We start from the raw sequence: 24,403 nt of genomic DNA, 5'->3' as shown, positions 1-24,403 counted from the left end.
TGCTCAAATGATAGATTGTATAAGGTGTATTCATTTTCCGAACAAGGGGAGGTATAGGAAGAACAACAACAAAAGGGCCTGTCCTCCAGGTAATATGCTACAATCAACAAGCATTTGCAATGCAATAGGTCTCGCATTTGCGAGGGTTTAAGCTATTGGCATTGTAAATGACAATGCCTTTTATTTATGTTTTAAAAGTCAACAGATAAATAAAAGGAGTTGTCATTTACAATTCCACTAGCTCAAACTCTCGTAAATTCGAGACCTATTGCATTGCAAATGCTTGTTGCATATAGGCAATGATAACAAGCAGGAGTGGATGTTTACACTGGCTGCTACTAAAGTAAAATAAAGAAAAGTATACGTAAAGTATCAGAAGGGCGTTTTTTTCTTTCAAAAGCGGTTATCTTTATTTCGTTTTTTATTGAAAAGCATGAAACAGTACCAGACAGCACATTCAAACATATCACCAGGCTATTGATAAGTAATAGTAGAGTGCAGCATCTTTATTACGTTTTGATTGTGTTTTTGACCGTGCTTCCTTCTTCGACACACAATTCGGGCTCCTGCCAAACCGGAAGTCTCAGTCCTCCTTCCATTTCCATGGCGGAGCAGTGGTCTTTCCTCTCTTTCAGTGGTGGACAGCGCAGCGTCTGCCTGCTTTCAGTGGCGAGAGCCTCAGTCTGTTTTTCCTTTTCATTGCGTTTGCTTCTGTCCGTCGTCACTTCCCATGGAGGACGCGCTCTATCGTTGTGCACTTCCGGCGGGGTCGCAGAGTGGCGCTGTGGTCCGGAGCCGGGTTTCTTGCAGTTAGAGAGGCTACAGCCGGAGCTGAACCGCCGAGCGCAGGCCTTAGTCCCGCCGTACGCACCAGTGTCCTGCCGTCCAGTCGAGCCTTGCTCTCGTTCCTCGCACACCCGGAACGCAGGCCTCAGCCGCACTCGCCATGCCCACGGTGGAGGAGCTCTACCGTAACTACGGCATCCTGGCCGATGCCAACGACAGCGCAAGCCAGGTGAGCCCTTCTAAGAGACGCCCACACGATCAGAGAAGGCGCAGGAAAGTTAGGTGAGGCTAGCCAGACACAAAAGGCGTGCGTTGTACCTGCCAGAGCTGGACAGGGGCTACAGCACAAAGAAGGGTCCTTTCATGGGGGAATCCTGAGTGGTGTTTGCGTAGGAAAACCAACTGAGAGATTTTGAGGGTAGAGGAAAGCCGTCTGCTGGGGTCAGGGGCGCAGAGTAGGAATGCTTACGATGCAGTCTACTTTAGATGTGTTTTAATACGACTGGGTCTTGCAAGTTAAACGTATGCATACGCCTTCCCTGTGTGCCCAACTGCAAGTGAAATTGGTATTCTGAGGTTTCTTTTTTGGTCCTGGCACCATGCAATTGCATGGTCCAGAAACTGTTTTGTGACATGGAGGGGATCTCCAAGTGTACCCTCATAGTGGCATTGAACTATCCTCCCTGCCTACGGCTGCATCATACATAGCAGTGATGGCAGCATACCATGTTTTGTGAATCGGTGGTATACCCAGACTTTATTTTGTGGCAAGGAGCGAGCATCCTGACTTAATTCAAAGTTTTACTTTTATGTGCGATCCAGAGCCTTCCCCTGACATTCTTAGCGTGTTTATGTCCCCTGTAATCATGTGAAGATGTGTAAAAAAAACAAAGGTTAAAGTAACATTTTAGGTAGGTGAACTTCAGTGACAACTTTCACTAAAAAAAAAAGTAATTCAATCCCGCCATACACTGCTTATGACCTAACATGATCATGACATGTTCTAGGACATCATTGGTGACATCATCCAGTGAGTGAGCTAGTTTGATTTACAGTTTACATAGTGACTGGTAGCTACCATATTACCTTTCTACCTAATTTTGTACACAGCCTGTGCCCAGTTGATCGGTGTGTTTACAAAATGCCAGTGCTCCTAATGCATTCTAGGTTTGTAGAGGTATTTAACGTGTTCTAAATTTTAAGACTAACCCTGTGTGCAGATGACAGTTGACAGTTTGTGTCCAGCGCAAACAAGCAAAACACACAGGTTTTTAGGCTCCGAGGGAAAAGTTTGCCACAGGGCAAATATTCTACATACAAAATACCAAGAAATCTACAAGAAAATGGCGCTGTGCTGCAAGCCATTTAGCTGTGCTGCGTAATTTTCGAAGCATGGGGCTGCATCATGTTAGCAACAATACAATGCATCCCTGTGCTGTCCCCAGCGCTGGCGCACAATTGTCTGCCATGCGTCGGCACAGGCACCATTGCGTCGCTTTGCAAGGATGGCTGTGCTGCAGGATTATTGTTTTTGTTAAGAAAGGGAGACCTTCCTGCAACAAAACACTCATCAATGGCATTTTCTTCTTTCTATGCATGCTGCATTCTACAGCATGCATAGAAAGAGAGAAAAACACTGATAAATAAAAGTATTTCTCCTCCTTGTGCCATTTCTACTCCTCCCATGGGGAGGGGGTGTGAATTTGAATCATTCCCAGTTTTTCAAAATGTAAATCTCGAACCCATGGATGTTGCTTGGATACACCCACAGGAACACCTGTGGAATGCCTCCACGGGTAGCGCAGTTCACTTTAACAATCAACCACAGACATAAGAAAAGCCCTTTTGTTCAACCTGTATACAGATTTACAATACCTGCTTCTCTACTCCAATCAACTTCATTTGTCACTGTAAGTTCGGTGACTGTCAGGGGTTTGATAGATAAAAGCTGTTTGTAGTAGGTCATTTGTTTTGTAACAGGTGTTCAGAGAAACCCATGTTCCTAAAAATACTGAACAGTTATATACAGGTTGAGCACAAGGGCTTTTCATATATATGTGGTTGATTGTTAAAGTGAACTGCACTACCCGTGGAGTGTAAGGTCAATGCGGCATATAACGTATCCTTTCTACACCGAATGGGGTTGTTTCTGTAATGGCATTAATGATGCTTCGTGTTCTGAGCGATTTTGTACTTACTTTCAGAGCTCTAGTGATATACCCGTCTATAGGGCAATGTTTAAAAAAGAAGTTTGGATGATGTCATCCGTTACGTTCTGCTGTCCTCTGAACACGTTAGTGATGTAGTATGTAAAGTCATAAGCATTGCGTGGCGGTGGTACACGTTATAGTCAGCTCTGGTAACTGTTTCTGGTGATTTTTGTTCATTACATGAATGTTACTGTTCAATTCACCTAACTGTAACATTACTTTAACCTTTGGCTTTTTTTTTTCCAAGTAAAGTTCTAGGGATATTTTTACATAAAGTAATATTGCTTTACTATACGTAAAGCAAACCCTGCTGCTCAAAGCCTTCGTATTGTGAGCATCGGTGAGTTGTCCACTTGTCCGAAAGTATTTTAAATGGTAGTGTGGGGTCGGGGGCCAAATGCCCCCCGAGCCTTACAACACCCTCGAGACTCTATCCTCGAGAGCCTTTAAAAAAAATTATAATGGAGTGGAAGTAGGGGTGGAGTGAGGCCCTCTCCCGTCCCTTATTAGACACTGGGGATCTCATGCCCCATTGCCAATTTTTTAATGGAAGGGGAGGGCCCCCAACAACTTCTTTCTTGGAAATATGTGAGTTAAGTAAATAGGCTGTGGGGAATGTCAGACTCGTGGTTAGAACATACAGCCTAAAACAGTGCTGAAGATAAATTGGTAAATGGCCATTGAGAGCGTGATTATTTATTTTATTTATTTATAGAGCGCAACATTCATCCAAATGGATATCACGGCGCTGAAGGGAAAGCCCTTTCGGGTGAAACTTCCAATAAGGAGGGGAGTTCTATAATTCATCAGGCTTTGGGGAATAGATGTGTGTTCATCTGTTTACTGAAAAAAAAATAGCAACCAGTGAGTCGGAGTTCAGAAGGAAGTTCGTTCCAGAGTTTTGCCGCTAGATATGAGAAGGAGTGTCCCCCTACTCTGGATTTATTAATGCGTTTGGTGATTGCCCTGGCCTGGTGGCATGATCGCAGATTCCGGTTGGGAAGATAGAACTTGACTCTGCCTTGGAGAATTTTAGGTCCGACTTGATGCAAGATGTAAAAGCAATCAAACCGCTGGGGGTAGATTTTGCCAGCTGAAACAAGCCAACAGTTTTGCAGATTAAAGGGGACGGTGTCTCATTATAAGATCCCCAACCCAGCGTTCAATTGTCAATTCTTAATCTGGACAGGGGACTCCCTGGTACCAGTTTTAAACCACTATATCTGCACATTTTTTCACGTGTAATCCCGTTTTGTATTGTCTTCCCCCTCCCTATTGCTCTACCTCCAGCATTGGTCTGCGCGGAAGAGTGTTAGCTGCCCTATGATGAAGCTTGACACAGCTTGCTGTGTGTGAGGGCAGTTTTAATCACTCATGTGTATTTCCCCCACACAAACTTTCTATGATCAAGATTTCTTGTCCCTCTTCTAGGTTGTGATTAAGATATTGTGTGGGAGGTCGAGGAGGGACGTATTCCTCTCACCCTTCATTCTCTTGTGTGAGTTTTATCCTAAACCTGCAGCCACTGCAGTTGGTAAGCATGACGCCCCAAGAATAAGTTCACCGTAGTCTAGAAGTGACATCATTGGGGGGGGGGGGGTGTTCTATTGTTTATCTACAGTCAACAGGTAGGAGTATATTCCTTTACTAAGCTTCCTTATATAGAAGCAGCAGCTCAAAGGGACTATGCTCCCCTGAGCAGAGAGTGATATAGATATGTACAACATAAAGCCCAAGTAATTGACATCTAGCTAGACTAAATGCCGGGTCTAACCCCTGGGGCCACCAATAGGACGATAGGACAGTAGTAAATCCTCAAAACAAAGACTTTTATTTAGTCAGAATCAGTTTTGCTACTGGTAAGTAGGAACATAGGATGGATTGAGCCGTATTGATATCTCTAATCAAGGCCATAATGAGAGAATGGAGATTTCTCTGGGGTTGGTTTACCTCCTTCAATGGAAGTAGACCTTGGATGTTGCCAATTGGTGTTCTTGTTTAGTGTCTGTCATCTGGACATGGCTGGTCCATGCATCAATATTATCACCACTAAGTGTTTGCAAGGAGCGACGCCTATCTTGATCAAACGGCACTCTTCTGTCTATTTAGATATTCTTTGGATTGCGCAGTGGTTTGCATCTATGCCATTTAGTTGGGGTGCTCTAACATTATTATGAGTCATGCTCATAAAAAGAATGTCTTCCATATTCTATCTCTAAGGGGCATATTTACAAACCCCTATTGCCACCACAGCATCACTTTTTGTGTGGTTGTGGTGGCGATAGGCGTCTCCTTATTTATAAGGCAGCATTAAACAACTTAACGTGGCTTATTGCTGCCTTGTAAATCACCCTTTCACACTGTACTTAGCTTGAAAGGGGTGGGCAGTGGGTGTTGTGGTGGGTGTTCCACGGCAACATCCATTGATTTTGACGCAGCCCCTCATTTAAAAGGTAGCGTTAATAGGAGGCAGTGCCAAAAGTAAGACCAAGGAAAACCTGGTCCTGAACAGACGAAATGCCTTGTGCAGCACTCGTAGAAACAGCAAATTGCCTATGGTTGTTTATGTGCAGGAAGGTGACCCTTCTTGCACATAAACAATTCCTCAAAAAATTAAAATTTTCAACTTCTATGTGTGCTGCATTTAGCAGCACACATAGAAGTTTCAAATTTCCATGACGGATTGTTTATGTGCAGGAAGGGAGACCATCCTAGACAAACATTTCCCCCAACACATGCATCCTTGATCTATGTGGAAGGGTGCCTGCGTTGGTGCTAGGCAGCTGAACTCTGCGCCAGCACTAGGGGAAACACAGGGGTGTGCTGCATTCTTATGAATACGGCGCATCCCTGCATTTTCAGAATTGAAGTGTGGCGTTAGCAATGTTTGCTTAACACCACGCTTCTCCATTCTGTTGTAAATATGCCCCTTAGTCTCCTTCGTGATTGCAACCTGGTAGCTGAACCTCTTGGATTGCTCTATCCCCAGCTTGTCTGAATCTATTGAGATTCATTTCAGATACTGGAAAAACGCATTGCTCTATCCCCAGCTTGTCTGAATCTATTGAGATTCATTTTAGATACTGGAAAAACGCAATGTAGAACCATTTGAAACCTCTGCCAGTCAGCAGATTACCACTTTTTGTTTACGGTATATCTTCTTTTGGTCAGTAAGTAGAAACCCATTTGATGGGGCTACTTCCAAGTCAGAGAATACAGGTAATATGTTGCGTTTTCCTTCCATGTTAGGCTGCTTTTGAGGATTGTGTGTTGGGCAACCTCTTCGTAGACCTTTGGAAGTCTTTAGTTTGTCTAGGCCTATTTAGAGTTTACCTTTACATCACTGCAAAGTTTCCTGGAGTACTACTGTGCTGTTTTAGAATACATTGACCCTTAATGTAGGCTTATAAGCAAAATAACCGCAGCCTGATCCATCGCCGGCAATGCGCCCAAAATCTGGAACTCCATTCCAGTCCACATCAGGATCACGTTCTCCCCCTCAAAATTCAAAAGACAGCTCAAAGGCCTCTACCTCAATCGCTCTCCCTCGAACAGATAGCGTGTCACCAATTCAAACCTGCACATTGCAACAGAATAGTCTTGTAATCAATCACCTCCCCTGGAACTGACAGCTGCCACCGAAGCCCACAAAGCCTGCACACTGCAACACACCGAAACTGTGACATTAAGACTTCCACCTCCTCTTTCCCCGCCCATTACCCCCCTCCCTGATGGAGAAGCAACCCTAGTCAACGTTCTTATAACCAGGACATTAAAAGACCTCCTTGCTGCAATTGTTCTACTTCTCGCAGAGTCCTCAGAAGCGACTTGAAGCGTCTGAGCCAACCCGCATACTGCTGCTATATTAAGTGTAGGATTGCTGGCTTCTCTGAGCCAACCTGTGTTGCTGCAATACTGTGTGACTCTCTCGCTTCGTTTGCTGTAAAGCGCTCCAATACCTTCGGGTGGGGCAATCGCTATATACAACTCTTAAATAAAATGACCGTAGTCTTTGTATGTAGTATTTGGGCATTGATTATTATTTTTTGCCTTTGCAATGATGCCTGTTTTGTGGCTATGACCATTCTTTTGTTCCTTTTATTATGAACTTGAAGATTAGCGCTTGTCACATTCACATTTACCAATCTTTTTAAGTGGTAAGACCTAGATTGCTACGTGGACTTGTCAGCTTTGTAATTAATTAATTGTTAATCTTTATAGGTTGAGCTGAGCTTCCTCAGTGTGATGTTTTTATCGATGAAGCAGTTAGAAATTCTGGCTTAACAGAAATTGGAATCTGCTTGTGTGCATTTCAGTAGCAGCATCACTGCACTCTACCGAAGCAAACAGCCATACCCCATTGCAAATATTTGTCTCATGTTGTACATGGTCTGCAGAGAAGGGTAAATCGTGTTTGCTGGTTCTCTCGCAAACATTCTAGTTCTTATGTCTGCACTGAAAAAGCTGATAAGTATTGGTCTGTTTTATAAGAGCTTATCCAGCCATTAAGCACAATAATCACTCTAAAAGCAGAAATCAGGAACAAGTAAATTGTATCATAAATGGCAGAGCTATTAAAAGTTTTGACTTCTCAACCGTGTATGTATTTGTACATGCAGTAGGTGACACTTGTTCTACATTTGCTGTGCATTTGTTTGGTGTTAATTATATATGTATATTTAATTGATGCTCCATTTTCGCCGAGATGCCATTGACTAATAAGTATTTAAAAGAATGAGTGCAGTATCATTGCAGTATGACAGCTTAAAAAGTTGCGTTACCCCGGGCAGTGAGCGAGTGCTAAGGAAAAATGTGGACGTAGGCTGGGGAAGAGCTGGTAGGTAAGAGGTACTTGGGATCATGAGGACAAAGAAAATGGAACACTTATAATTAATTTGCTTGGTCGTTGTGTGTGTTAGAGGTAGGAGGATACAGTACTGTTTGGGAATGGGCTGGCTCACGAGTAACCGTGAATTAGGAAGGTTGAGTGTGAGTGATAGAGCATGCATGACTGAGTGTGTTTGAATGAGTGAGTAAAAATGTGACCGCTTTTAAAATATGTGATACGGTTACACCTTAACGCTTCGATCTTATACCGCCTGATAAAAATCATGTTAAAGAACAACATACAGTGGGAGTAGATAAAGACTGTAAGAACAATAAAGCTGGATGCACTTGGCTAAAGTTCAATTGTAAAAAAAGAGGCTAAATATATTTATAGTGGAGGGTATTAAACCTAGGGCAAATAAAAACTATGTGCAATCTATCAGGGGTAGAAATATTGTCACAGACACATGCAGGAAGCTCAGAGACTTTATGCCACCCACCAGTTGCAAATTATTGTTGGGTGATCATGTTCAAGCTTAACGGGGTCAACATCCTTTTACGGTAACCAGAACTATCAAGGGTCAGATAAAATTCTAAGCCAAGCGTCGATTTAACCAAATAATAATGGGTCAACGAGCACTCGGTCAGCGCAAGATCCTCTCTCTCACCTTGGTGGTGAAGACCTGCTTGACCCACTTAATATCTGCTTTGGGGATGCGGTCTGCGTCAGAAAAGAGATTGAGTCTGCCGAGGTCTCTCATAGTGCTCATGATATATTGCAGCCAGGGTATATGAATCCTATAATCCAAGTCCAGACAGTCCCTTAAGACATAAGTCACCTAAGGTATTTTGATGGCATAAATCAAAAAGTTCTGGCTCTGGTGTATTTTGTGGAATTTTTGGCATAAGGGGGTTCAGCTCCTATGATAGAATAGGTATACTTGCGTAAAGGATATCATTTTTGATATGTGGAAGATAATGGGATCACCAGCTGGGGAACGTCCTGTTTCATTGACTTGCCACACCATATTAAGACTATGAAGATTTGATGGGTACCCATTTTAGCGAATGAGTGTTTTTTTTTGCAAATATATGTGGAAATAGTGCTTTAAAATACATTCTTTCCTCAAAACTTTCTTAGCGAGACCCTCTAACCCTCTCCCCAACAAGAGGTCATACTCGCTACCGTTTAGATCTCCTCACCATTTTCACAGATCACCAACGCCAAGAAAAGATTTCACCAGTTGTAATCTCAAAAAAAAAGTCAGCATTGGTTTAATCAAAACAGTTTATCAGAACTACATATACAGCCAGAGCTAACACCTGTATTTGTGCATTCTTAATTGCTTTGAAATATGTTTGTGTGTGTGTGTATATATATATATATATATATATATATATATATATCTATATCTCCCCCCTATGGAAAATAGGTCCTAACTGGCGACTGCCAGTAGATAAAATATATAATGTCAAACATTGTTCATGGGATTTGCCAATCACAGTAAGTTTAACACTGAAAGACCTATATGCTGTTGACTTTACTTGCCACAGAGCTTTCATTTTTTAAATGTGTTCATGTCGGACTATATTTGTGCCCTCTTGAGAGATGTCGTTTTTCTAGGGAGTGGAACTGAACTGCTTTTCTGATTTAAAAAAAAAAAAAAAAAGCTATATATTTTTTTTCTCCTTTTTTTTTTTTTTTTTATTTTAGCACAAAGATGCCTACCAAGTTATTCTGGATGGAGTGAAAGGTGGACCTAAGGAGAAAAGATTGGCAGCACAGTTTATTCCCAAATTCTTCAAGCATTTCCCAGACCTTGCAGATGCAGCCATAAATGCTCAGCTGGACCTATGTGAAGATGAAGATGTTTCTGTAAGCGTTGTATCTGTTGAGGGCTGGACATTCTTTCAGTATATATAGTTAACCCTTGCCCTCTGATACCATTGGTTCTTTTCAATTACTGCTTTGTTAAACCACTCTGAGATGGGGGTTCAGTGACACTTAGGTAGACTAAGTGGTCCGATTACCATATTTAGGTCCCAGCAGTGCTTAATTTGAGCTGGTGGTTTCCTGTGCCTGGCTCCTTATTGTCAACACCGACTCTTATCACAGCCTGCCACTTGCAGGCGCTATTGGTCTAATTTTGTGAGGCGCACAATAGTTTCTTATTAATCAAATATACATTAAAAGTAATACATGCCACCCAAAGCTATAGGAATAGCTTGGGCAGCATGTATTAGTCATTTGTAATGTATATTAAAAGTCTGAATTGTTATACTTGTACGAGTGTGATGAGTTATGATGGTACTGTCATTGGCAGAGCTAGTGGCTGCAGTGGATAATGCAAGCTTTAGTGGTCTGACAAAGGTCATGACACTTATTTTTTTAACATAAATTTAGTTCTGGGTCCTAGGCACTAGTTGCTTCTGCATATCTGCATGTAACTATTAGCAGTAGAGGGAGTCCTTGGGACTCCTCTAGTATTGGTGCACAGACTCTTCTCTTCTGCAGCACAGTGCACTCTGGATAGTCTCCACTTCCCTCTGCTTGTCTTTATTCACTGTGCTTCAGTATCTCTGCAGGGCATTTCAACCTTCTGTTAACTTATTCCCTGCCCTTTCTGTTAAAGGTCTTATCTACGATTCACCATAGTTTTTGTGAAGAAATTTTGTTGCTTTTCAACTACCTTTCTCCCCTCATGTGATGTGCTTCACAGCGATCCCCATCAGTCACAGGACTGGCCACGTTTATTGTATATTGCACTTCGTTCAAAATTGTAGATGCCTGCCTGGATTCCTGTTTCCTTAGAGTTATAAAATCTACAAAATATTACATCTGTACTCATTAGATACCTTATTTGTGTTGATGATTTGTTTTGCAGATTCGACGCCAAGCAATAAAAGAACTGCCCCAGTTTGCTACAGGAGAAAACCTTCCCCGGGTAGCAGATATCCTGACACAACTTTTGCAATCCGGTACAGTCACCTCTGCATAAACTTTTTGTGGATGCCAACGTCCAAACTTACAATAGATGTCACATCAGATTTAGCATAGTTTGCTACAGTTGACTATAAAAAGCATACAGTTCGAGACCCAGTTTAAAACCACTGTGCCTCTATAGTGGAGTGAAACTAGAGAGGAATGGTGTCTGCCCATGTCGAACACTAAAACAATCCTCTTATCTCAAAGCTTTCCTCCTAATTAGAAAGAGATAACGTTTTAGGTTTCTATGGTATCTTAATCTCCTCAGGACTTCCCATAGCAGTCTTCCACCCAAGGTGAGGTCTGCCTTGTTCCAACCTCTTATCAGTTTCTCTATACATCCACTCACATTGTAACAGTACTGCCTGGGCATATTTCAGCAAGTCTGAGACACCTAGGCACCTTCTTGTAGGCTTAACACTTGTTGGTTGTGGACTAGTCATGCCTTCTTCCCCTGCTGTACAAATTCAGAGCAGTATGGCAGATTTTTTGCCCGCCCTTCATTGTAATTCAAGAGGCATAATCCGTAAAATATAGAGCATCCTGAGTGATGTGTACATCTTTAAATCAGCTAATTTCCCCACCCATAATGGTCTGATTCCAACTGGTGAGGCCTGTTTTGTCCTGATTTTAGAGTAATTTGGCATGGGTGGCTTTAGTGCCCTCCAGCTTGGGGTATCAGCACTATACAGTGATGTTTTTTTGATTCTGAAGATCATTTGAAGGGGGTTGGGCTTGCAAGTGCTTCAGGACTTATGATGTTTAAAGCTTGCATATTTGTTGAAGCCTATCTTCAAACCTGATACCCTGTGATACTTCTGGAGTTTTGCCATTATTGTCAAATAGTACTTAAAATATTGGAGTCAGGAAGGCCAACATTGCCAAAGAACCTAAACGGGTCACCTTTTTTTGCGAAAGTTGTACACTGGTTCCCATAGATTCGAAGTTAAAAATTCTAAGTATTATGCACAAAACGCTCACATGCTTTGCGAATGTCATCTCGTGTGCATAAACAATCAGTTAAAAGATATTCACTGAAATCCTGCAACAGAAAAATGTAACTTTAACCCTCACAACATTGATCAGATGGAAAGCTGTGCATACCTAACAAATCCTTGCCTATTGCCCTCTAACAAAATGTTACTCTGTCGTGCATTTCTGCCTCACTAATAGTCCTGCACATATCTGATAATTTATCTTCCCCCCCCCCCCCAAAAAATAATTGTGACTAGTTAAATATTTATGCCATGAGTAGGTGTGACTTACTGTCCGTAAACTAAGTAGTAAGTAAAGCATAGACTTGTTTGCTGAGAAAAATCTTTCCTAATTGTGTCTTGTATGTACCTGCATTATGTTGTCTGGCAGTGACCAGCATATGTTTGGTCTTCAGCATAGCAAGTTGCTGACAACCTTTTTCTTTTGACAGATGATTCAGCCGAATTTAATCTGGTGAACAACTCGTTGCTGAGTATATTCAAGATGGACGCAAAAGGTAGATTATTAGTCTTGGGTATGAAAGGAATGTCTCATTAAATCCGTAAGATGCAGCTTCTCAGTGCAGACGTTCTTCACTGTATTACCTTCAGAGCCACTGGAATTTTGTGGCTGGTTGGAAATGTTTCTAGGGGTATTGAGTAGATACCTTTATATTAAAGACTGAGCATTACGAAGGCTATATCTTTGGAGTAATAACTAGCAACTGTGGCTAGTTGATAAAAAAAAATATCTTAGTCAATTCGGAGTCCTAAAGGAGAAAAAAGTGATCTTGAATGATTTTTTTCATATGTACATGTGAAATATTGAATTAAGACAAAGAAGAAAACGCGTCTTTGAAATGTTGGCTATTTGTGGAATTGTGTTAAGTAAAATAAGCATACATTCATTAATTAAGACATTCCTTAAGAGTCAAACTGTAATGAAGGCATTCCTTAAGAGTCAAACTGTCAGCAATCTTACCACTGCTCCTTCTCGTAATACTCCAAACTAAAATACATTTGTGACTTAATTTGGCTCTCAAAGAAGTATTGTATTGGTGTCTACATGTTAGTTCTCTAGAAGGTATTGTACCAGTCTGAGCGTTGGTTCTCAAACATCTTGTAGAGGCATGTTAAGCTGTTACTGCTCAAGTCATCTGTATCCTTTATTATCAGCTATGTTGCTATGGTTTTATCCTTATTTACCATAAAGCTTCTTCTTTATACTTTCCTTTCATTTATGCTACAAAAATCTGAATTAAATGATATCAACCAGATGCGTTACTAAATAGTTTCGCTTAAATGCTCAGAATAACAATGTTTTAGAGGTCTTGAATCTTACTCCTCTTTGTTTTTAAAAGTTAAATGTTCATAGTTTGGGCTTGGGGTTTGCTTGTGATCTGGTGTAAATGCATTTGCCAGTGGTTCCTCACTTGGGTACCCAGAATTGTTTTACTCTGCCTTTCTGATGCAAAAAATGCTTTTTGTGCAGGAACATTGGGGGGCTTGTTTAGCCAGATCCTCCAGGGAGAGGACATCGTCCGAGAACGGGCCATTAAATTCCTGTCCACAAAGGTGCGGAATCTTCCGGAAGAGGTGATGACAAAAGAGGTGGAAGATCTCATATACACAGAGTCCAAGAAGGTGAGCTTCTCAGTTTAAAGTTGAATTAGGGTCGGTTCGTGTGTAAACTGTATTACAGCACAAATGTGTGTTTGTGTGTGATGAGGCACATAAAGAGATTCTTTACATTATAACAAAATCTTTAGGCCCTCCATGAAGTGCCATATTTGGCAACACACTTTAAAAAGCATGTGTTCACAGTTCCTTTTCTCATTATTTTGTATTCGGGGTGCCTATCCGTTTATTGCGCCAGGGGGCTTCCCTTAAGCATTATATACACCCTGTGCAACCCTGTGATAAGTCCTTTGTATGAAGAGGTTAAATGTTTGCCCGAACCAAGTTTCATTAGAAGCTACTATTAATAAATGCAAATTTTATTAATTTTTTAAAATCCATTAGGGCGAGAGTAAAGTTTGCTGACCTCTAGCTTGTCATACAAAATGCGTCTATCATGCGACAATCCTTTTCACTTTCCCCTCTCAGCCAGCCTTCCAAACTGCAGTACCATCCTCCCTCATATGATGACAAAGCTTGTATATTCCTTACACAAATATAATGTTGGTGAAACAATCTAAAATAAATAACCAATGAAAACTAAAACCAATTGATTGTACTTTTTGCTGATCAGTGTGTTCTCGTGATATTTTTTTTAAAAACAATTTTAGGTCCTTTATGATGTAACAGGAGAGGAGTTTGTCCTCTTCATGAAGATCCTCTCGTCTTTGAAAAGTTTACAGTCTGTCAGTGGGCGTCAGCAGCTGGTGGATCTGGTCTCCGATCAGGCCGGCTTGCACCAGACCCTGAATCCAGCAGATCCCGATTCAGTTGACCGGCTCCTGCAGTGTATGCGGCAGGCAGTTCCACTATTTTCGGTACATGGTTTGTTGTCTTTGCTGATTGCCCTACAGGATGTTCTAGTGAAATAGCCACTCAATGTGAAGCTTCTTGTGATGTTGTTTTACTGTTAGTGAAAGGACTTGAAAGTTAGTTTACAATCGGAGGGTATGCAAAAACATTGTGCTGATCACATTAAGTGAATTGTAGATCAAGCTTTCTTGTCTTTGTTGGTTTGTTTTATGTGCACTGTGCCCCAGTTTACCTTCATGCTCGGTTTGACTGCAAGCAGTTAGTCTTCAAATATTATGCTGATTTAATTGAGATGGCAGTCATTATATAGTGATGCAATAGTAGGCAGAATAATATGATCTTCTTCCTTTATTTACTTGAGAGAAAAAAACCATCAGGTGATCTGTGAAGTTTTTCCTTTCGGGCAGTACCGTCAGCACTTGAAACCAAATCAATATGAGCACTCTGCGCTCCTAAGAGTCTGTTAGCCAAGCAGAAAAATATGGTTTAAGGATCCACTCTGAAGTTTATGTGGTGTGGCTCTAATCGGTGTGGTGTGCAACTGAGTTTACTAAGTGAGAGCCATGGTACTGCCAAGATCTTATTACAAAGCCTTAAATATTTGGAGTGGAGGATTTCAGATTTTAGTAAGACATCACGTTGGAACCTATTTTTTTTTTTTTTTTGCTAAGAAGGAATAAAATGTCCCAGCAGCCACCTTTGCTGCTCCCAAATTCAGTGCCTTCATCTTGATGTCAAGAGACGTTTATAGGTTTCTACTAACCATTTCATTATGTGTGTTTATATCTGTAGTTGTCTTAATGTTCGTAATGGTTGGGATCCCTGTGGATTGTTTTCTAAATGCTTATAAGTAATTAGGGCTCCCGGTTTTATGGTAATTATTTTTTTACCATTTCAGTCTGTTTTTATCCATATTTATTTTTGTCGCAAGCAAAAGAGGACACGGCCGTTAGTATTTTCTCACATTTATTTTAATTGTCAATGCACACTTGCATGCGATTGTTATTGGTTTGGATACATTTATATAAACGCCAAATTAACTAAACCCAGTTCATTCATCTGAAACTTTGCCATTGTAGTACAAGCAAATGTGGATTTCAAGAGACTTTAAGGATACTGAGGCTCTTACGTGTTTGTTAATGAAATGAAGACCACTGAAAACCTATTCAATGTTTGCTGATGATACTGGAATGGCCATAAGATTCAGTAAAGATTTTACAGTTTTGGCCATTCTTGCTTTAGAGAACGCAATCATTTCATTGGTTTTTGGTCTTTTGCATAAACCAAGCCTGAGGTGGAACATTTGGTATGAGGTGGGTTTATCAGAGTATTAAGAATATTTTCTTTCAGGAGTCTTGCTAGAGTTACTGCACAATTATTTGGGAGTGGTTGTTTAGCCATGTTTCGGAAGGAATTCTTGGCCCAGTTTAAGAAGATAAAGAGTAAACCAGCATTGGCATACCCAATAGGTCTCGCCTTTGGGACGTTGTAAGTGTTTAGCCATGCAACAGTTGCATAACTAAATACTTATAAGGTCCCAAAAGCGAGACCTATTGGCTATGCCAAGCGTCCGTGCAGCCGCGAAAGTGAAAGTAATCGCGGTAAAGCCCGGCGCGCGCCCGTGCACATGCACTGTTCTAGGCTTGCCTGGTAGCACTTTTTGGAGCCCTCTCAATAAGTCTCGCCAGACCAGCGCATGCGCTGGGTCAGGCGAGACCTAAAAATGGAAGAAAAGAGAATTGAAGCAAGAGTGCAGTATTTAAATTGGACACAGCTGAGGAGGCGTTGTAACGTTAGAAAATTGTCATGCAGTTTAGTTCCCAGGTATCAAGACCAAGTCCTGGGCACACGTATAGGTATACAGTTTAGTACGTTTGTAGTGTTCAATTAATACAGAAATCAAGAGATCGACGCCGGTAGTTCCGTGTATTGAACGATGTTTATGCAAGTTTTAGAGTTCGTCAAAGCAAAACGCCAGCCGACACGTGTTTCGTCAACCGGTAGTAGCCTGTTACTCTTCAGGGCTGAAATAGCGTTAGGAATACGTAATCAAAGGACCGATGATAATTCTGACCCGGTCGACGGGTAACATGCGAGCTAGGGTTGTAGGTCAAAATAATCGTCAATCACATGGGTGGGTACGTCCGTGTTTGGCGTGGGCTTTGTAGAGCAGGGTCCAGCTTGTGCGTGTCTCGTTCCAGGATATGAGCCCTTTAGTCATCAAAGGAGCGCACTAAGCGCTCAAAAGGGGTGAGCGCCTGAGTGGCGGCCAGCGTCAAGGAAGATGGGTATACCCAGTGACGGAGCTGTATGTATTGTAGTCTGGCTCCCTCCGAGAGTTGGAACTCTTCCTTGCAGTGATCAAAGGATTTAAATATATCGCCTAGGAACAGATCCCTAATCGTTCTACACCCACCATCCAACCGGTCGGATAACACTTGGGGGTTAATAGCAGGCAGGATTTCGAGTCCCAGCTATGGGAGTGTGGTGAGACGGGAAAGTAGGAAGTCCCTTAGAAACAGCCACCTAGTCCCAGATGTCATGTACTGTCCTAGTGGGAAGAGCAATGTAGGCACTACAGGAGCGTGCGGCCCGGGGTAGCCAGAGGAGGTCCCAGATGGATCTTCCAGTCACCGCCTTGTCCATATGGAACCAGACCTTTTTGCTCTCCCACACCATCCACTCGGAGATGAAGCAAAGGTAAGAGGCCCAGTAGTACTTTAGAAAGTTGGGGCATTCCCCCTCCCCAGCCGTCCTGGGGAAGCATCAGAATTTTGTTGGAGAAATGCGGTCTGCGTCGGCCCCAGATGGAAGTTTGTGATTTCGCGTTGGCGACTTTGGATCTGGTGTTGCGGGAGAAGAGTGGGAAGACCTTGAAATAGGAATAAAATTTTAGGAAGCACTGACATTTTGATTGCATTCAGGCGGCCCAGATCCGCCAAAACCACCCTCTTGCAGTCCTGCCAGTTGACTTGAGACCATGTGGCGAGGGACGGAGTCAATTGGAGTCCCTGGTAGCGAATGGAACTAGAAGCCCACTGGTAAGGGACGATGGACTGAAGTGTAGGGATCTCATCCCTCAGGATTGTAAAATTCAGTGCCCAAGACTTCTCTTGGTTCATTTTGAGACCAGATGCCAATTTGAAGGACTGTAGCAAAGAGAGGAGTGCCGAAAGAGAGGTGTGCGGGCGGGCGAGCGTGAGAATCAGGTCTGCGAAAAAAGCTACTTTGTGTTGTTGGCCTCCAAGGGGGATGCCGTGTACGTCGGGAGCTTGTAGGATCATTACGGTCAGAGGTTCCACCACAAGGGTGAACAGGGGGGGGATAGAGGGCATCCCTACCGCGTGCCTCTATGTATGGAAATGGTATTTGTGAGTTGACCATTAACCCGCACCCGGGCCTGTGGGGTAAGATAGGGGGCCATGATCCGGGTTATGATTAACGGGCCCAGTCTCATTTTGTGCAGGACAGCCCGAAGGAAGGTCCAAGCCACGCGATTGAGCGATATTTAACATGCAGGTATGTTCCAATGATGGGCCTTCCCTACGAGGTGTGCAATACGCCGCACGTCCGCGCCCTCGCGGTGCCGGATATAGCCAACCTGGTCCGGTTCAATAAGGGCGGGTAAGTGGGGATCTAGTCGTTTAGCCAATATTTTAGTATAAATTTTAAGGTCTGTGTTTAAAAGAGCCATGGAGCGAAAAACAGAGGGTGGGATCCTTACCTGGTTTGGGAATGAGAGCAATTTCAGCCAGCACCATAGAGAGAGATGGCCCGGCCCGGCAGTGTCGGTAAAAGAGTTAAAAAGACGTAATAAGTGTGCCTGGATCTGTGGCAAGAAAATGCGATAAAAGTATAAGTGGAGCCCATCCGGGCTGGGAGACTTTCCAAGGGGGAGGTCCTTTAGAGCACTCGCAAGCTCTTCTCGGTTAAGTGGTTCTTCCAGCTGTTGAGCATGGGATGTACTGAGCGGCGTCCAGGTGCATTCGTTCAGGACAGCTTGTACTCGGCCTGGAGGTGGTGTGGCTTCGGCATAGAGCGACTAGTAATGGGTATGGAAGGCGTCGCGTTTGACTGCTTCCATGGTAGCCCACGTGCCATCCCCATTCTGGACGTTAGCTATGTGCACTTTGGCTGCCCCTTCCCACAGGCGCCTAGCCAGGACAGTACCCACCTTGTGTCCCCCCCCTTCGTAGTAGCGTTGCTTCAGCGCTAGAAGAGCCCGTTCAGTTTTATTAGTTCGAAGAGTGCGCAATTGGCCTCGGAGAGTAGCCAGGCGTCTTTGTGCGAGTGCTCATGGTCCTGTCTCTCAAGAACCTTGATATCTCTAGAAAGGTTGTTTTCCAGAAGGCGCACTTCTCGTGCTCGTGCAATCGCGATAGACGTGATATGGTCGTGGATCGTGGCCTTGAATACGTCCCACACTACAGGGAAGGGGGTTTCGTGGATGTAGTTAGTTTCAAAATGAGACCCAATGGCAGCGCGCAGGCTCGCCACGTCCACCGGATCCCGAAGGATGTGTGGAGGTAGGCGCCAGCAGGGTGCTCAAGCGCGTGTTACCTGATCTCGCAGGAGGAGTTCAATATGGGCATGATCAGAGACCGAGATGTTGGACATGGAGGCCGACAGCGACTCGCCGATCAGGGCGTGGGAGATAAAAATGTGGTCAATGCGTGAGTATGAACGGTGCACATGTGAGTAGTATGATTAATCACCCGCGTTGGGGGAATGATGACGCCAAAAATAGAGTAGGCCATGGTCCGACAGCTGTCTCTTGAGGGCCTGAGGACATGGCCACTGCCCCATGAAATGACCCGTCACTGCGATCCATAGCAGCGTCCCACACCATGTTGAAATCTCCCCCTGTGATCGGTGAAGGATCCTCCGGTGGTATATGCTCCCTCAGGAGTGCCCAGAGGTAGGGGGTCCTGCGCCTGGTTAGGTGCATAGATCTTGCACAGAGTGAATGATCGATGTCCGATCTTTACCCCTGCCTTGACGAAGCGACCATCTTGGCTTCGAAATACTTTGGGTTCCCCCTGCCGGATGCCAGGTCTACAGAGTATCGCCACTCCAGTTGTTAAAGAGGGGGCTGTAGCCCAAAACTGGAGAGGATAACGAGGGTGGCCATGTGAGGGACATCATCCTTCACCAGGTGGGTCTCCATATCTGGTGTCGTTTATTAGGGGAGTTGAGTCCTTTAACGTTAAGGGACAGGATTTTCAAGCAGGGTACAGTAGCCATGGTTGGGTTAGGGTCGTGGTCAACCTATTCCGCCTTAGTAGGGAGTAGGGTGTAGCAGCAAGGGGGAAGGACAGGAGGATGGCATTCCTATTAAGAAGAAGGGGTAGTCTTGAGGGGCACCCCCACCCGCCACGGGGAAAGTTAAAGGGGGAGAGAAAAAAGGATAGGATAAGAAAACGAGGTAGAAAAAATACAACATTGGCCAACAGGGCCACAGTGTCCTGTTCCAGTCCAGGGATAATAGCGGCCCAGAGGCACAGCTCATCCCAGCGAAGTCACTCTTCTAGGATCAGGGGGCAGCGGGGGTGGGGGGGTGGAGGGAGTCTCCAAGCTTAGAGCGTGTCGTTCAGGGAGACAGTCCAGCGCTGTCTATGTGGAGCAGGGAGGGCACCAGTTCGGAAGATGGGGCGCCGGCACATCTTTTCCAGGTAGCAGATGTGAGCGTCGCATCAGATCGATTCGGGGGGAGGCGTGCATCCATTCCTTCAGGGTGTAGACGGTCGAGAGCTAGCTGGAGATCGGCTCTCCTCCATGGAGAGAATATGCTGCATAATGTCCTGTTTGGCTTGTGAAGAGGACTGCGCCTCAGGGTGTGACGTTCGCCGAGAGTGCCACATTTTGGACCAGGACTGCTTTGCAGGCTCCCGATTGAGGAGGGGTAGGCGTGTTGGGCTTGGTGGCGGCATGAGGGAAAGTTGTAAAATTTGTGCCGCTTCCTGGAAGGATCGCACCATCCGGCGTTTAGACTCCCATTGAAAGATAAGCACAATGGGGTGGCCCCATTGATATTGGATGTTCAGACTTCTCAATTTATCCGTCGCTGGTTTAAAATCCTGGCGTCTTCGCAGCGTAGTGGGTGCAAGGTCCTGAAAGATCTGTATGTTAGTACCTTTTATAAGTGAGCTCTGGTTTGGAGCGCGCCGCTTTAAGAATTGCCTCCTTTTCCGTAAAGAAGTGGACCCGGGTTAAGATATCCGGGATAAGGCCCGCTCGATGGGGAGGGCCTGACACTCCATGTGCCCAGTCCAAAGCCGGTGGGGAGGCGACATCACCACCCCAGATATCATGTAGGTGCTTCGCAACAGATGCGATCTGAATGCTGTGTTTGATGTTGAACTACATCGATCGCACCCTCAACTAGCTGGCACTGCTGCGAGAACCCGCGCTGCGGCCCTGGGTCAGTGGGCACGGGGTTGGAACTTGCTAGATCTTTGGAGAGCGCAGCACTCGACTGATAGGGAATACTCCTTTTACTCTCATCCCCATCAGTTGCATACACGCCTGGACTACGTATTGGGCTCGCCGTCTTTATCCTCTGCGGTTTCACACTGCACGTATTTGGGCAAAACCCTATCCGATCACAACCCTATTGAATTGCGCCTCCAGTGGGGCCGATCTCCGACACCGATACCGACTTGGAGGATGCAACCCCTTCAATTAGAGGACCAAGTCTTCCGTGATACCTTACACAAGGCGATCACCACATACTTCACTGTTAACGAGGGCACAGCTTTGTCACGTTCCATAGAATGGGAGGCCTTTAAGGTCTCTATACGGGGGGTATCCCTGGGCTCCCTGGTGGGAGCCCGCAGGGAGGTGATCCGGGACTTGGCAGACCTGGAGGCATCGTTGCAGGAACCTGCCCTACTCCTATCCTGGCTATTAACACCCCGCAGCATGGACGAACCCAGACCCATTTGGGGATAAATTTGGCATTTCGGACCCATTACGAGGAGCTCTATGGAGCGCGCCGGGTGCGGATGCAATGAATGAATTCTTGACACAGGCGAACCTACCAGTCCTAACTGCAGCAGAAATCCATGCCTTGAAAGCGTCGATTACTTCGGCAGAGATCAGAGTGGCGATCAAATCCTTGGCCCGTGGGAAGACGCCCGGTTCTGACGGACTGCCCATCGAATTTTATTCCACCTTCTCTCCCTTACTAATTCCCAAACTACTACAACTCTATACGACATCACTTGCAGAGGGGAGGCTACCCCCTACCACTCTGGAGGCGATTGTCACATCCCTTTTAAAGCCGGATAAAGATCCCTTAGAAATGACTTCCTACCGGCCCCTGTCAATCCTGAATACCGAATATAAGATTCTTAGTAGGCTTCTTGCCAATCGCCTTCTCCCGCTTATCACGGCTAATTCATACAGACCAATGCGGCTTTGTTCCACGGAGGAGTACGTCGCTGAATCTCCGGCGCTTCCACGCGATTCTGCGTGCCTCCGGGCTTGGGCCGTCGGGGGCAGGGTGTCTGTCCTTGGACAACTCGCAGGCATTAGACACCCTAAGCTGGTCCTATATGTTGGCAGTACTGGCAAAGATGGGCATCCCCCCAGAGTTGAGTGCCTGGATTCGACTGCTCTACACCGCCCCCACGGCTAGGGCAAGGACAGGTTCGTTAATTTCCTCAGCCTACCCTATTTTTCGGGGTACGCGCCAGGGTTGCCCATTATCGCCTATTTTATTTGTCTTGGCGCTGGAACCACTGGCCCAGAACCTTCGGCGGGCCATGATCCCCCATGGAATTCCAATGGAGGGTGCCCTGCATTCAGTCTCGCTTTATGCAGACGACATGCTGCTGTATTTTCGCAATCTCCAGGCCGACAAAGGGGAGGTGGCAGGTCTTTTTCTTCTTTTCGGGGAGGTCTCTGGACTGCACCTTAATGCTACTAAGTCCGTTGCCTATTCCTTTGATGGGACGATCAGAGCCCCGGAGCTCCGTTTTGGGCCCTTATCGTTTAGGGTGGCACCAGTCACTTTTAAGTACTTGGGGATTAATATATATCGGTCAGTACCGGATGTCATAGCAGGTAACCTGCTGCGCACTATTTCTTCGTTACGCTCCCAAATCGCGTTCTGGAATACACTGCCTCTCACTGTGGCGGGACGAGTAGCGATATCTAAGATGGTGATGCTACCTCGCCTGCTTTACTATTTTGTCAACATCCCGGTGATCTACCCCGCTTGGATCTTCCGAGAGTTAGATGTACTGCTGACCTCGTTGGTCTGGGGCCCGGGGAGGCGCAGGGTGGCATTGGCTAAACTGAGACTACCGAGCGGTGCTGGGGGGGATGGGGGCGCCCGACTTCAGGGCGTACTGCATTGCGGGTCAACTGCAATGGCTGGCATACTGGCTGGCCGGGAAAAACCTGTTTGAGATTGGCTACACCCCGTCACTGCTGGCACGCGGTGCATTGCAGTCACTGTTGTGCCCCGGTGCCCCTAGACCATCGGATCCACCCGGCCCTCTTGAAAATAGCACTTCATTATTGGTCATCGGCATGTAAATATGCTAAGATTCACAATCCATATTCCCCTAACATACCGCTGTGTGGTCTCCCTACGAGGCAGGGAATTCTGAGTGCCGGGCGAGTACGGGGTTGGGCACAGCAGGGGGTGGAGACAATTGAAACCTTTTTTCAGGAAGGCAGTCTGATGCCACACGTGGATTTTGTGCGGGTGAATAGGGTACCCGATACCCACTTTCTGATCCATGCGGCGATCTCCCGGTACATCCGGGCGCAGTGGAGGGCGACACCTGCAGAACCCTCAACGTTTCACCTCCTACGCTCCCTGCATATCATGGGCCATGGGCCCTTCCTGGTTCGCTGGCTGTACCGGGGACTACGGGAACACACACAGATCTCCTTGGCCCCTCTTAGGCTGCGGTGGGGAAACAGATCCGTCCCGAGCATTTAGTGATAAAGAGTGGTCCTTTATTCTGGAACACCCCAGGAAAGTGTTCCGCAATTGCAGATTGAAAACGATCCAATTATTTATCCTCCATAGGGCTTATCTTACACCCCATGCACTGGGTAAGATGTACAATGCGGCAGTTGCGGCCTGTCCTCGCTGCCCGGCGCCGGATGCGGACCTGATGCACATGCTGTGGCAGTGCCCGGAGTTGCGTGGATACTGGGGTAGGATAACACAAATCTTAAGTGCAATCACCGAGCGCCCCTCCTGGGACGTAGCAGAGGCTTGTTTACTGGGTCTTTTACCAATCCCCCTTAAGGCGAAACTATTGCGTCGTCGTTTTGCCAATCTGTCACTCGCGCTAGCAAAGCGCCTAATAACACAGCGTTGGAAATCCCGTGCTCCGCCGCGGTGGAGACCTGGGGAGAGGAGGTCCTATATCCTTGGAATGGGTGCACCTAACTGAGCTGTTTAGGGGGGAGGTGGAGGGGTCTGAGGGGGCCGCCCCCCCGGGATCCCCAGTGCCCCCCTGCATGAGCTGGGATGTATGTGGACGATTGGGTTTGATGTTTGCTGGAACAAGTCTCCTGGCATTAAATGAAGACGTATCCCGGCTGATGGAGGCCGCATGCAGGTTGGGGGGGGGGGGCTCGAGCCTCCTGCTTACCGCCCCCCCTCGGCCCTCTGGGGAAATGCCTTGCGGCACTCAGATTTTTAGTGGAGATTATTGCGGCGGCTCCGGTTTTCCAAATCCTCCTGCTTTAATTGTAAGTCAATATGCTGCTCATCTAGGGCGGCCAGGCGCTGCCAGAGGTGCTCCTGGTCTTCCATTCGCGCGTCCACGGTCTTTTCGAGGCCATCCACTCTCTCCGATTTCGGCGACCTCCTTTCTGAGTTTCCGTACACTGGAATGGACCTCTGAGCGTAGGGAACCAATTTCAGATTTGAGCTCCATCATGAAATTGACCAAGGACTGAGTGGCGCCGTATCTCCTCCGGTCGATGTCATTTCTCCAGAAGCGGTAGGACCCGGCTTGTTCCAGAGCGCAGCAACCGGGTTGTCCTTCGTGGGCGCCCCAGAGTCCTTCACTGACTTAGTGCGCTTTATCTCTCCCTGAGGCCTAGCACACTCCGGCTCCAGGTAAGGTGGCCGAGGTGGACAGGGGGGGGGGGGGGGG

At 45.6% G+C, this 24,403-nt stretch overlaps 1 protein-coding gene across 1 annotated transcript in view; it reads left to right on the top strand.

The window, feature by feature from the left end:
- Window positions 1–698: 698 nt before the first annotated feature.
- API5 (apoptosis inhibitor 5) overlaps window positions 699–24,403 on the top strand; it is a 111,036-nt gene continuing 87,331 nt past the window's right edge. Inside the window, exons 1-6 of the mRNA XM_085643466.1 lie at window positions 699–1,015; window positions 9,538–9,699; window positions 10,709–10,802; window positions 12,236–12,301; window positions 13,276–13,427; window positions 14,072–14,278. Coding sequence (XP_085499592.1) covers window positions 947–1,015; window positions 9,538–9,699; window positions 10,709–10,802; window positions 12,236–12,301; window positions 13,276–13,427; window positions 14,072–14,278 — 750 coding nt within the window. The 5' untranslated portion in view covers window positions 699–946. The remainder of the gene's footprint in view (window positions 1,016–9,537; window positions 9,700–10,708; window positions 10,803–12,235; window positions 12,302–13,275; window positions 13,428–14,071; window positions 14,279–24,403) is intronic.

The sequence above is a fragment of the Triturus cristatus genome, chromosome 3_1, assembly GCF_964204655.1.
Source record: "Triturus cristatus chromosome 3_1, aTriCri1.1, whole genome shotgun sequence".
NCBI classification, from domain to species: Eukaryota; Metazoa; Chordata; class Amphibia; order Caudata; family Salamandridae; genus Triturus; species Triturus cristatus.
This window is presented reverse-complemented; position numbering and strand designations above follow the sequence as displayed.